We start from the raw sequence: 14,688 nt of genomic DNA, 5'->3' as shown, positions 1-14,688 counted from the left end.
CTGAATATTGGCCATAGAGTGAGTGCTCGCTCTCCTACTTTTTACAATTACTTTTTACATTGAGGTGAGGTGTCCTCAATTTTAGCTTGAAGCACCATACCACCCACTAACAGCAGTGAGCCGCGCCATTTTACCAATTTACAAGTGACTTAATGTTTGAGGAACACAAACTTTCTGTATTTGGGACAGTAATATGCCCGGTAAATTGTGAAACATAGACAGACTTCTTGCGTTTGGGACACACGGTACTTCCGGTCTGTGGAACACAGACTTCCTGCGTTTGGAACACGTGGTACTTCCTGTCTGTGAAACACAAACTTCCTGTATTTGGAACACATGGTACTTCCTGTCTGTGAAACACAAACTTCCTATATTTGGAACACATGGCACTTCCTGTCTGTGAAACACAAACTTCCTATATTTGGAACACATGGCACTTCCTGTCTATGGAATACAGACTTCCTGCGTTTGGAACACATGGTACTTCCTGTCTGTGAAACACAAACTTCCTGTATTTGGAACACATGGTACTTCCTGTCTGTGAAACACAAACTTCCTGTATTTGGAACACATAGTACTTCCTGTATTTGGAACACATAGTACATCCTGCCTGTGGAATACACAAGACACTTCTTGTAGACAGCTCTTTCCATAGAACCTCTTTTGGATAAACACTGTGCTCCCATTAGGTAACTATTCCAGGATACTCTAGGTATTGTTTAATCATTTTATTTGGTAGGTAGAATTAACATTGACCCGATGTGCAGGATTAGTGCGATGTCTCTTCCTCTTTCTGTCACTTCTAGTGAGCTGGCATGAAATGTGATAATAAGTTTATACTATTTGTATGTTCTCTTTTATGTCTGATGAAGTCAGGAGCTCTTATCCTATCGGTGGGAGAATCAATATGAATAATGAGGACAATTGACCCTAAGGGTGATAATGATCCAGGAAGGAGGTAAGTCGATGTGCTGTCTACTACCTCCTAGTACTTACTAACCCCTTATAATGTTTTTTTAACCATACTTCATGGCGTCTTAACGCCATTCTGTCTCTGAGCGTTAGATTTTGTTTTGTTCATATTCCTTTGTATGCTATCAGTAGTCCTTAAACCCTTCCTGACATCCGCCGTAATAGCGAGTGTCGTTGTTCCGTTAGATTTCCCTACCCCGTGAGATTTCACTACCCTCATCACTTCCGGCCGCACCGGACATGACGTGAGGAGGTGTGCCGCACCACGCAGGCGCACAACGATGTGGTAGGGAAATTTCACAGCATTTGTCCTCATTTGGTAGTAATGCCGATCGTGGACATTTAATCCATCAGATGTCATGGTCCAATGTGACCACGACATCTGAGAGGCCGAAAATCCAGAAGCGCTCGCTTGCTGGGCAGGAATGCTTCCCCTGGGCTGGGCAGGGATCGGGGAAGGCATGCCATACAAGAAATGAGCCAGAGCCTGTACTAGGCTTTTAGGCTCATTACTTGTATATTATAATTCAGGCCTGCAGGTGCCAGGACCGAATTGTAATATATTGATCTATGTGTAGGGTAATGAATAAAATTCCATTACTCTATACAAATTGCAATCTTATGACTATGTGAACAGAAAAAAAAAAAAACGCTATGGCTCCAGGAAGGAGGGGAACAGCAAAAAATGATAATTGCCATGTCAGGAAGGGGTTAAAGGGAACCTGTCACCATGAAGGAGGAGCTGAGCAGATTGATTATATCGTTTTATGGAAAAAAAAAATCGGTATAACTTGTAATTTGTTAATTTACATTTCTGCTCTGTGTTCTGAAGTCCAGGAGGCGGTCCTATCAGAGATTGACAGCCTTCCCTCTGTTACAGTGTATACAGAGATAGCGGTCAATCACTGATAGGACCGCCTCCTGGACTTCAGAACCCAGAAAGAGCAGGAATTTTAATGTATAAATTACAAGCTTTTCTGAATCTTTTCCGACAGAACTATAAATCAATCTGCTCAGCTCTTTCTGCTCTATAACATGCTGCCTGCAAATTAACCCCTTCAGGACCCGGGGATTTTCCATATTTGCATTTCGGTTTTTTACTCCCTGCCTTCCCTTACTCCTAATTCTTACCTTTTTTTTTTTTCCATTCACATAGCCTTATGAGGGCCTATTTTTTCTATTCACATAGCCTTATGAGGGCCTATTTTTTGCGGGACAAGTTGTACTTTCTAATGGCACCATTTACGGTTGTATACCATATAGTAGGAAGCGGAAAAAAAATTCCAAATGGGGTAGAATTGTGTAAAAATTCAATTCTGATAAAGGATTTTATTTTAATTTTTTGACAATGTACACTATGCGGTAAAATTTACCTATTACCTTCATTCTCCAGGTCAGTACGGTTACAACGATACCACACTTTTTTATAATTTTTATTGCGTTTTAATACTGAAAGAAAATTTTAACCTTTTGAGGAAAAAAAAATTATAACCATATTCTGACCTCTATCTATATTCTGACCTCTATAACTTTTTGTAGTTATGTGTACGGGGCTGTGTGAGGGCTCATTTTTTGTGGGACCTTCTGTTCTTTTCAGTGATACCAATTTGAAGTGTGTGTGACTTTTTGATTACTTTTTATTAAAAAAATTATAGGGTAGATGAAATGAAAAAAAAATTTGGGTGACGATAACTGGCAAACAATAGATTGCCCATTGTGTTCATTGATGTCTATATAGACATCATTGAACAATTAATTTGCACTATACCAATACAATGCTGCCACCTAGTGGCCAGTATGGGTATATTCCTGAAATGGGCTAGTTCAGTTCCCCAATCTCAGTCGAGGAACGCTGTTACCGGAGCGGAAGCTAGCAAATTGTACTTCCGGTCTGTTCAGATGCCATGGTCACATTTTACCACGGCATCTGAAGGGTAAAATGCATGCAATCAGCCTTATTGATAGATGTAAAATAGCATAAACCCAGCGGCTATGTTTAGGTACCCGACCTCCGCCGTACATATACGACGGAGGTCCTTAAGGGGTTAAACTGCATTTTTATGGTGACAGGTTCCATTTAATAATTCCCATTTAGTGAGATACTATGCTTCATGTAAGATGTTCCTCCAAATGTGAGCTAGCACTAAATCCTCGTTGTTCCTTATTTACAGGACGGTAACAGATAAAGTTTTCTTTAGAACATGATACTGCTTTCCACCGAACCACCAAGGATAGACCAGCACAGAAACCACATGGCTGCGATATTGGACATCACCCTAGAGATCATCTACCTGATAACAGGAGAGGTGAGAGTCTCACATGACATCACTCTTATCTCTATTAATAATACAGGGACATGACTGGAAAGGTGAAGGACTCTTAGATTACATGTAGTGTCTCCCCATACACAGGATTACACAGTAGTGAAGAAGTCGTCTGGTGAGTGTGTGATACCCCATGTGTCAGGAGAATGGAGCAGGACCCCGGGAGCCATCACCGAGCCTCCACCTCATTCCCTGATACATGAGCAGAAGATCCTAGAACTTACCAACAGGATCACTGAGCTGCTGACCGGACAGGTGAGCGCTGCTGGGAATGCTGGGACATTATACAATAATGCCAAGGAGATGTCTGGAGGATGACTGTATGATTGTGTGTGTCAGGTTCCTATAAGGTGTCAGGATGTCACTGTCTATTTCTCCATGGAGGAGTGGGAGTATTTAAAAGGACACAAGGATTTGTACAAGGACGTCATGATGAAGGATCACCAGCACCTTACATCGCCAGGTAAGAGGAGACCTTCCTTCATTATAGAGGAAAAAAGGTTTGAGGATCATCTAGATTCACCCATCATCTCATCATCACATATAGACAATGAATTCAGTCACTGGGTTTATCTCCTATAGATGTATCCAATAGGAGAAATCCACCAGTCAGACGTCCTAGTCCTAAGGAAAAGCAAAATGTCCTACTCAATCATCAGGTGAGATTTTTGCAAATCTACTTTAAGCTGATGTAATGACTTTTTTCTACTTGACTTCTCCAGCAGGGCAGTATATGTTCAATAAGATCGTATTGGCTTTGGTAGGAAATGGCTACTAATGGTTTCTGGTTTCATAAAAGATTTTGTTAAATTTCCACCCATTTGTACATGCCCTTGGCAACTAAGATTTATGCCTCATTCACACGTCAGTGTTTTGATCAGTGATTTCCATCAGTAATTGTGAGCCAAAACCAGTACTGAAGCCTCCACAGACATAAGGTATAAGGGAAAGATCTGCACCGGTTTTGGCTGGAAATCACTGACCGAACATGGAAGTGTGAATGAGGCATAAGTCTGGATAGTCCTGCAGTCTTAATCATGGACTCAATAACAGCACAATGCCAGTCAGCTGCTTCTAACCTTAACAGAATACTGTCATATATTGAAAGAGTCACTGGCTCACTAGTTACAGACATAATCTCCCTGCTTTACAAAACATTAGTGCAGCCTCATCTAGAATAGGAACTACAGTCTTGGGCAGCAGGGTTGAAAAACGTACAAACAGGAGAAATACAAGTGACAGAGGCCTGGAGAACCTCAGATATGAGGAAATATGAAAATTAATTAAAAAAAATTAGTCTTGGGGAGGCATATAAAGGGGAATATGATAAAATTATACAAATACTGTATTTTTCGCTTTATAAGACGCAAAAGTGTGGGGGGGGGGGGAATGGCCACGCGTCTTATAAAGTGAATATTAGTATTCATTAGGTCCTGGGGTCGGCGCTTCACTGTCCTTAACGCGTACAGCATCAGGATGTAATGTGCGCACTATGACCTGACATTGTACGCAGTCAGGTGACAGAGCAGCGCAGGCGCCAGGTGGAGACTTTTGCCGGAGGTGGAGAGGAGTCGCGGCGCAGGATAGGTAATAGGAGTTTTTTATTTTAATCTGATTTAAAGTCTGATGGGGGTCTGGCAAGGTGGGCTGATACGAGGTCTGAAGGGGTCTAACAAGGTGGGCTAATCTGAGGTCTGAAGAGGGTCTGACAAGGTGGGCTAATCTGAGGTCTGAAGTGGGTCTGACAAGGTGGGCTAATCTGAGGTCTGAAGAGGGTCTGACAAAGTGGGCTAATCTGAGGTCTGAAGTGGGTCTGACAAGGTGGGCTAATCTGAGGTCTGAAGTGGGTCTGACAAGGTGGGATAATCTGAGGTCTCAAGTGGGTCTGACAAGGTGGGCTAATCTGAGGTCTGAAGTGGGTCTGACAAGGTGGGCTAATCTGAGGTCTGAAGTGGGTCTGACAAGGTGGGCTAATCTGAGGTCTGAAGTGGGTCTGACAAGGTGGGCTAATCTGAGGTCTGAAGTGGGTCTGACAAGGTGGGCTAATCTGAGGTCTGAAGAGGGTCTGACAAAGTGGGCTAATCTGAGGTCTGAAGTGGGTCTGACAAGGTGGGCTAATCTGAGGTCTGAAGTGGGTCTGACAAGGTGGGATAATCTGAGGTCTCAAGTGGGTCTGACAAGGTGGGCTAATCTGAGGTCTGAAGTGGGTCTGACAAGGTGGGCTAATCTGAGGTCTGAAGTGGGTCTGACAAGGTGGGCTAATATGAGGTCTAAAGTGGGTCTGACAAGGTGGGCTAATCTGAGGTCTGAAGTGGGTCTGACAAGGTGGGCTAATCTGAGGTCTGAAGTGGGTCTGACAAGGTGGGCTAATCTGAGGTCTGAAGTGGGTCTGACAAGGTGGGCTAATATGAGGTCTGAAGTGGGTCTGACAAGGTGGGCTAATCTGAGGTCTGAAGTGGGTCTGACAAGGTGGGCTAATCTGAGGTCTGAAGTGGGTCTGACAAGGTGGGCTGATATGGCGGCCTGATTTGATGTCCTGATATTTATGGGGGTCGTCTGATCTGAGGATTTGATATAAAGTCTCATGAAAAATATTTTTTTCTTTTCCTCCTCTTAAACCTGGGGTGCGTCTTTATATCGGGTGCATCTTATAAAGCGAAAAATATACTATATACAGTAAATACAAAAAAATACTATGAGCAGATTCAACAGGGAGGTCACCACAAAAGCCGAGAGTGACAGCTCTCTGGCTGGAGGAAAAAAGGTTCAATCTCCAGCATTGATGAAAGGATTCTTTACTGTAAAAGCTGTGATGCTACTGAATAATGGTAATGAGCACCGCTGTCCACTTCAGGATCGGCTCATATAATTTCATGCAGCAAAATGGCAAAGATTTCTGTTGATGGGTAAAATACCTCATAGAATGCTCATCCTGCCTGATTGCCACTCAAGCATTCCCTGTTTTTATTATTTTTATGTCTTTTAGAGGTTTTCGATCTTCGCCTGGATATATAATAAACTATAGTTACATTTTCTTCTTTCTAATGCCTTTAATTTTGGATCCTAACAGGAAAGTCATGGTGGAACAACGAGTGAAACCACAAATCCCACATCCGAGTCAATGAATGGTAAGATCCTTTCACAGTCTTGTGTATTTTTTTTTTCTGGCTCTATAAATTGCCGATTGAGTTTACTTAACACGTTCTATCTGCTTTCCAATGAAGGAGTTTATATCACATAGATATCTGCTCATCTTTTCTGAATGAGTGAGTTGGAGTAGTTAGTATTCATATTTCTTATAAGGCGCAATGGAATATTTGTAATGATAACTACAGAGATCCATGACCAGAACCAACACCCACAAACGCAGAAACAGCTACCTGTCGTCATTCATCACTCCGGTCAGCAGAGACTAAGGCTACTCTTAGGTATTCAACAGAATCCGTTCTAAGGTGGTCTTGGCTGCTAGGGGCCCAAGTTGTGTTTGGGGGGCAAGGTGACAGAAAACAGGTGTGAGTTTGAAGGCCAGGCACAGACAAATCAGCAGATGAGAGGTTAATAAGTAGAACAAGCCAGGGTCCAAACCTAGAGAGTACAGATCAGTAAATGACAAGTTAATGAGTGGAGCTATAGAAAGATCAGTCCTCAAGACGTTATAGGCCCTGATTTTTCATATCTTCACTTCAGAATTCTGGTGTCAAAAAATTGCAAAAATAGGGTGTTTTCAACTTTCTGCACTTGTTTGCGCAAAATTTAGGCTATTGCACAATTTTTTTTATTTTTACACCACACATTCCAGTTTTATAATGAGGGTGGGCGTGGTTAGTTATGTTCCATGCCAGACTCCTATCAGACCTCCATGTCAGACCCTCATCCCACCTCGGATCACAATTCCTTGCCAGAAGCCTTTGTGACCTCCATGCCAGACCCCCATCAGAACTCAGGTCTGGTCACAGTGCACACATTATATCCTGACACTGCGGTCAGGACCTGCAGTGCATGGAGCCCCAGAGAAGAAGACAAGGGAAGGCGAGTACCGGCAGCGCGGAAGGCGAGTACCGGCAGCGCTCGCAGCACTTCAACCTCTCCCTGCACCTAATTCATACTAGTGAGAGCTTCTATAATAGAAGCGCTCACTAGTATTCACTTTATAAGCTGCACAGCCATTTTTCCCCATGTTTGGGTGAAAAAAAGTGTGTCTTATAAAGAAAAAAAACACAGTATATGCATCATGTAAAAGGCAAATAACAACAGCAAAGACAGAAAGAATTGCTGTCAGAGAAATAAAAATAAATCTTTATTATCTGCCAGCTACATATATAATAAGAAAATTACAACGGGAAATAACGTGAGTGTTGTGGTAGAGGAGGTCCATCTATGAAAGGCCTTCTATACTTATTTACACTGTAGGAATCTGATGAATCTCCATTAAATGTCTTGTTGACAACTTATCTTCTATCCACAGGATAGAGGATAAAGTTGGATTACATGTAAATGCAGAGATTTCCTCCACTCATGAGCAGTCGACTGTCAGGAACGTTTCCTTCCCGACAATCTGCTGTTGGATCGGAGCATCTAAACCCGCCTTAAGTGTCTGTTTAGCGTAGGTCCGACTGCTCGGGCCCCTGCCAGTCAGACGATCAGGGACTCCGATTCCCCATTTGAATGGTATGTCAGACACAAATGTGTTGTGCCACATAAATTAACTCTATAGGGCTACCGGACATAGTTGAATACAAGTGCTCGGCTATCTCCAGTCAAGCGCTCGGCTATCTCCAGAAGCCCAATAGAGCTGAATAAAGTGGCAGAATGCTCGTGTGACCACAGCTCCATTCAAGTAGAGGAGCACAGGTTCTCGTTCTCATGATCGCCCAGTGACCTCAGACACTTAGAGGGGGTTTATATGACTACGCACGCTGGAATTCTAGTTTCAAAAAGTAGCTAGTAGTATTTTTTTTTTGTGGCTTTGAGGTCAATTTCGCAGCTTTTTGAGCACTGCTTCTTCCAGCTCCACCTACAGAAATTCTATCCTTCAATCGGGTAGGAAACTGGTTGGCGCTTTCATTGGTGGCACCGAGGGACTCCTCCGCCTGACCTCTTCATGCTCTGCTCCCCTTTGTAGCACACCGCAGGCTCACAGCATAGGCTTCCTTCTCCCTGGACTGCACACGCAGTGCTTACTTCACACTTCAGGTCAAATTTTCTTACAGACAGTGGGGGTCATTTATTAAGACCGGCATTTTAGATGCCAGTCTTAATAAGCCCTCGCGCTGGTGGTGGATCTGTTGCAGTTATGAAGAGGAGCCGGTCTGCTACATTACTTTCAGCATATCCAGCTGACTGTCTAAATGTAAGCCAGCTCCCTTTGCTTAAATTTAGACCATTTTCTACACCTTTCCAGCACACGCCCCCCCCCCCCCTCCCTTTTCTTAGACATGGCACTGCATTCTGCAACATAAATACATCTAATACAGGCTATTTCTGATAGTAAATGGCCCGTTTTTGAGGCTGTCTGTAAATTTATACATGGGGCTTATACATGTCACTGGACTCTCCTCTAAGATCTCTGTGCTTCCATGTTCATTGGACTTTTTGAACTTTGACTGGGACATTGACGTTCACTGGAGTCCTAAGTCAGAAATTTGGATAAATAAGATTTTTTACATGCATACAGTTTTTTATTCAAGTCTCTTTTGCTGCTTTATGCGCTATTCTACAATTGTGCATGCAACCAGGAGAGCACTGCAGCTGTCACTCAGAGCAGAAGGAAGCGACTGTGTAGCAGCTCAGTAGAGAGAGTGCTTCACAAAGAAGACCTGCCTCCTGGGCACTTGTATGCTGGATGGTCTTCCCTGTTTACCTGACCACCATTGGCAATTCAGTGGTGAGCAGGTGTAATTACTGTAATTCACTTGAATGGGATGGAGTGTGCACTGTGTAACTACAACTCTTCTTCCTCATTCAAGTGAATGGGGCAGGGGAGCTCGTAATTACTCCCCCGATCTGATATTGATGACCTATCATGAGAATAGGTTATCAACATTATTGAGCAGTATCGAAGTTCACGAACTGGACTTCGATCTGAATTTCAGGGAAAATTTGATTTGCTGCAAAGCCGAATTTTCTCGTGCTTTGTGGTAACTAATCAATTTTCCCTAAAATTGCGGTAGAACAAAAAATAAATCATGCTCACCTCATCCATTTGCGTGCTAAGAGTCCTCCGCAGCCATCTTGATTGAAGATCTCATGCAAAATCTCGTCCGCGGTGACGTGTGAGATCACGATGTCATCACCCACTGCGCGAGATTTTGCGCTGGATCTTTGAGCAAGATGGCCGCAACGGGGTCTTCGTGATCAAATGGATAAGGTGAGTATTTTTTTTAATTTTTTTAACAGATTAACCCCTGACAGCCCTCAATGGTCACCTCAGATGCCGCGATCAGCAATGAACGCAGCACCTGAGGCGGTGGCATAATTCGCCATTCCCCATCATTGTGCCTGCTACTCATAAAAAAAATGCGCTTTGTGACAAAGCAAATTTCTTTGTTAAATTCGGTGATGCAGCCGAATCAAAGTTTTGAGAACTTCGCTCATCACTAGTTATCAATAGTGAATTTTTTTTTTACACTGATGACTTATCCTCAGGATCAGTCATCAATACCTGGTTGGCCGGAGTCCAACACCCGGGACCCCCCACCTAGCAGCTGCTTGAGAACAACCATGCACTCCTGTGAGTGCCGCAACTTTCTCGCAGCTTACCCTAGGCTGTGATATCATCATCATCACATAGCCTAGGCGCAGCTCATTGAAGTGAATGGGGCTGAGCTGATACCAATCACAGCCGCATACAATGTATGGCACTGTGCTTAATAAGTTCTGAAGGGGCCACGCTGCTCACCGGAGCGCCGCTGCCTTCTGAAACAGCTGATCATTGGGGGTCTCAGGTGTCGGGTCCCCGCTGACTGGATACTGATGACCTATCCTGAGGATGTCATTGGTATAAAAAAAAAACTTGGAAAATTCCTTTAAGGAACGAGTAATGACTGTTCTACAAATATGATACCGGATTAGGTCACAGTCACCACTTTGGTACCACAGGGGTCATTATTGGGTTCTCTTTTTAATATACTACTTAATGACCTTATAGAGGGCTTACAGAGTAGAATTATAGTATTTGCAGATGATACTTAAAGTTATTAAGAGTATAATATGAGTATAATATGATATTCCAGAAGCAAATAAAGTTCATTAATGATTCATATAAGCTTATGCAATAAGTTTTCCAATTTTTTTATTAAATCATTAAACTGGCACTGAAAAAGACCTGGGGATATTGGTTGACAGTAAAACTTGAACAAATACCAGGCAGCTGCCGCCGAGGCAGATGAAAACAAGGCATGTATTGAAAGATGCAAGTTTTGTGATTAGAACATTACTCATTTTTGTGAAAGCAGTTTTAATAGACTTCAGTCTGTAAGAGGTCAAACAAGCAATTAGAAGATAAATCACTAGTAATGCAATGACCCAGTGGTTCCCTGTTAAAAGAGTAAATGTTACGGTTTGCTTTTAAAGTTGTTAGGATGTTTACTGAGATGCTAACGGTACACTTCAGTGGCATGAATGGCTAATCTGGCTTTGCTAAAAATCATTCTCTGATGGAAAGGAGCGCTGAATTATTCCAGGAGGTTTAGGACCATTTTAAAAAGGGACAGTGCTTGGACAGAGGCATTAAAGGTAATGCACGCATATAGATCTAGACTTTACTGCATGTGGTTTGGGTTATATTGCTTCTGGCGCCACCACAGTACTGAGATGAACTGGCCATCTGATCTAGGACTGCACCCAGATGTTGAACATTGCACAGAGATATTGAGAGACATTGCATGCCTTTGGGAAGATTTTTTTGTATCTGTGGAAAGAGACTCTGGGATAAACATCATAATAGCCACCTTCTATACACAACTTTTGGGAAAAGCCTACTCTGTGAAATACTTGAGAACAGCGCCTACTGCTTATATTTGCATGTTTAACACCCATCATCTATTCAGTAAAAGATAGATTTTACTATAACCAAGCTGGCCTGAGCATTGGGCCCCACATCCAGTATGCAGCCTTGTTCTCCTGCCTTGCACCCTACTGCTCACCTAACATCAGGAACACTCCAGTCACCACCAGACAGGAGACCCCAAAATCCCCCCCCCCAGTGCCCTGAGGGGAAGAAGGGTTGCGTCCCTGTCCATTCACTGCACGCATGGCCCAGGGAGCGCTGGAACAGGGATCAGCCACTGTGAGGACTATGACCATCCTCATTGTCATCCACCATCATTCCTATCCTCCCAGCCCTGCAAGTGCTCCTCCTGCAGGCCGGTGCGCTGCAGTAAGTTGAGCTTAAATTTAGTATTCTCTAATTACTGTGAGAAGTAGGAGAAGGGACATTTTCATTATTTTTTTTTTGGTACCCTTAGCCTAATGCTTCACTGAGACTTTTTGTAGAAATGATAAGCTATCAACATCTTTGTTTCTATTTTCTAGATAATGACAGGATGAGAGGCACCGATCCACATCTCCTTTTATCTCCCTCTTATGAAGTAGATGATAATCCATCTCCAACTGGCAAAACTAGTACTAAATGTAGACTTGGTACAATGTTTATATGTTCTGAACGTGGGAAACACGTTAAAACTAAATATAATCTTTCCAGGCATGAAAAAATTTGCAAAGATAAAAGGCCACATACTTGTTCAGAATGTCGGAAATGTTTTACTCGGAATTCAAGTCTTGTTGCACATCAGCGAATTCACACAGGGGAGAAGCCATTTTCTTGTCTTGAATGTGGAAAATGTTTCATACAGAAATCAAACCTTGTGAAACATCAGATAATTCACACAGGGGAGAAGCCATATTCATGTTCAGAATGTGGGAAGTGTTTTGGTAAAAAACCAAGTCTTGTTCTTCACCTGAGAACTCACACAGGGGAGAAGCCATATTCATGTTCAGAATGTGAGAAGAGATTTAGTAAAAAAGCAAGTCTTGTTCTTCACCTGAAAAATCACACAGAAAAGCCACATTCATGTTCTGAATGTGGGAAATGTTTTAACCAGAAATCAGATCTTGAGAAACATCAAAAAATTCACATAGGAGAGAAGCCAAATTCCTGTTCAGAATGTGGGAAATGTTTTAACCAGAAATCAGATCTTGAGAAACATGTAAGAATTCACACAGGAGAAAAACCATATTCATGTACAGTATGTGGGAAATCTTTTTGTCAGAGCACAAATCTTGTGAAACATCTAAGAACTCACACAGGGGAGAAGCCTTTTTCTTGTCCTGAATGTAGAAAATGTCATACCAACAAATCGGATCTTGTGAAACATCTAAGAATTCACACAGGAGAGAAACCATACCTATGTTCAGAATGTGGGAAATGTTTTAACCAGAAATCTGATCTTGAGAAACATCGAAGAATTCACACAGGAGAGAAGCCATATTCATGTACAGAATGTGGGAAATGTTTTTGTCAGAGAACTAATCTTGTGAAACATCTAAGAATTCACACAGGGGAGAAGCCATTTTCTTGTCCTGAATGTAGAAAATGTTGTACAAACAAATCAGATCTTGTGAAACATCTGAGAATTCACACAGGAGAGAAGCCCTTCTCTTGTCCTAAATGTAAAAAATGTTATACCAACAAGTCACATCTTGTGAAACATCTAAGAATTCACTCAGATGACAAAACGTGATGTTTAGATAGTAGGAAAAGTGGACCTTCAACCTCAAGATTTCTTCTGATGTATAACCTAAGGGTGGCTGTACAGTGCAGATTTCGCCCAATTTTTGTGCCCGGATTTTGTGCAGAAAGACCGCAGCATCATACAATACCAGCAAAGTTTCAGACCTGCTATGTGAATTTTGAAATCAGCAGCATGTTACTTGTGTTGTTTTTTTTTTGGTGCGGATTTCACACTTTTCAAAAAACTCATCAAATATTCAGATAGATTACCGTGCATTTTTTTGTGCAGTTTTGTTGCAGATTTCATGCACATAAATGATGTGCATCCACTCTTGGGGATGTTTCACATTAGCCAGTCCATTGTTTATAATGCTGTGTGCTTGACCTTACGTCTACAGAAATTTACTGACAGCTGTATGTCACTATGATTCTGTATCAGTAAGGTCATAAAGAGGCACACAGCATTATAAATCAGTATAATGCCCTGCTCTCCTGCAAGTCCACAACGGAGGATCACGCTCACACACGGAGCATGATTCCAGCAATGAACTCACTCGTGTGAAACAGCCCTTACCCTAAGTTCACACCTGAGCGTTTTACAGCGCGTTCAAACGCGCTGTAAAATGCTCAACACATGAAAACCAATGCTTCCCTATGGGAATGGTTCTCACCTGGGCGTTTTACAGCGCGTACGATCGCGCTGTAAAACGCCCGACGCATAATCAAGTACTTGAGCTTCTTTGGGGCGTTTTGACGCGCGTTTGTGGCCATAGGACACTGCAGTCAATCACACAAACGCGCGTCAAACGCGCGTTTACTATTACAAAAAAACGCGCATAAAAACGCGCGTTTGAGAAACGCTCAGGTGTGAACCCAGGGTTAAGGTGGTGTTTAGGATTTTAAAAAACAGCTGTTTTCTTCCAAAAGCAGCCCCACTTCTCCACAAGTTGTGTGAATGATTGCATTTCTGCTCCAATCCACGAATAGTGGAAAACATTAGATCCACATTGAAATAACTGGATTGTGAAGTGCACTAGTGAGGCTAAAATTTATACTCAAATACATTTTAAAAAAGTTTATAAAAATTACACAAATAGAATAATTTTTCATGAATAGTGCTAATATGAACATAATATTTAAACTGCACGTAAAAAAAAATAACAGCTCCCATAAAATAAAATAATAAGATCTAGTTCACACTTCAGTTATTTCCATCAGTGATCGTGTGATAAATCCAGATGTTGGTCAGAAACACAGAACAGGAGCAAATCATTCTATTATAACTTATCTCTGTGTAAGCTCCGCTTCTGGTTTTGGCTCACAATCGCTGAGCAAATCACAGAAGTGTGGACTAGGCCTAAGGCCTCGTTCACACTTCAGTGTTTGGTCAGTGATTTCCATCAGTGATTTGTGAGCCAAAACCAGGTGCAGCTCTAAACATAGAACAGGAGCAGATCTTTCCCTTCTACCTAATGTCTATGGAGGCTCCACTTCTAGTTTTGGCTCACAAATCACTGATGGAAATCACTGACCAAACACTGAAGTGTGAACTAGGCCTAAGGCTAGGTCTACACGACGACATTTGTTGCGCGACAAAAAGTCGCGCGACAGATAGGGCGCAACAGTTGTCGCGCGACATTTTGTTGCACCAATGTCGCACGA

The 14,688-nt window shown here is 42.3% G+C and overlaps 1 protein-coding gene across 1 annotated transcript; it reads left to right on the top strand.

Annotated features, from left to right (window-relative positions):
• Positions 1-591: 591 nt before the first annotated feature.
• Positions 592-13,417, top strand: LOC122930684 (gastrula zinc finger protein XlCGF26.1-like). Its single transcript, XM_044284239.1, has 8 exons — positions 592-689; positions 873-958; positions 3,144-3,278; positions 3,384-3,551; positions 3,636-3,759; positions 3,879-3,955; positions 6,367-6,424; positions 11,829-13,417. Exons 3-8 carry the CDS (start codon positions 3,174-3,176, stop codon positions 13,034-13,036), a joined length of 1,740 nt encoding a protein of 579 aa, XP_044140174.1. The 5' UTR covers positions 592-689; positions 873-958; positions 3,144-3,173; the 3' UTR covers positions 13,037-13,417.
• The last annotated feature ends 1,271 nt before the right edge of the window (positions 13,418-14,688 follow it).

This window comes from Bufo gargarizans, chromosome 3, assembly GCF_014858855.1.
Source record: "Bufo gargarizans isolate SCDJY-AF-19 chromosome 3, ASM1485885v1, whole genome shotgun sequence".
Taxonomy (NCBI): Eukaryota; Metazoa; Chordata; class Amphibia; order Anura; family Bufonidae; genus Bufo; species Bufo gargarizans.
This window is presented reverse-complemented; position numbering and strand designations above follow the sequence as displayed.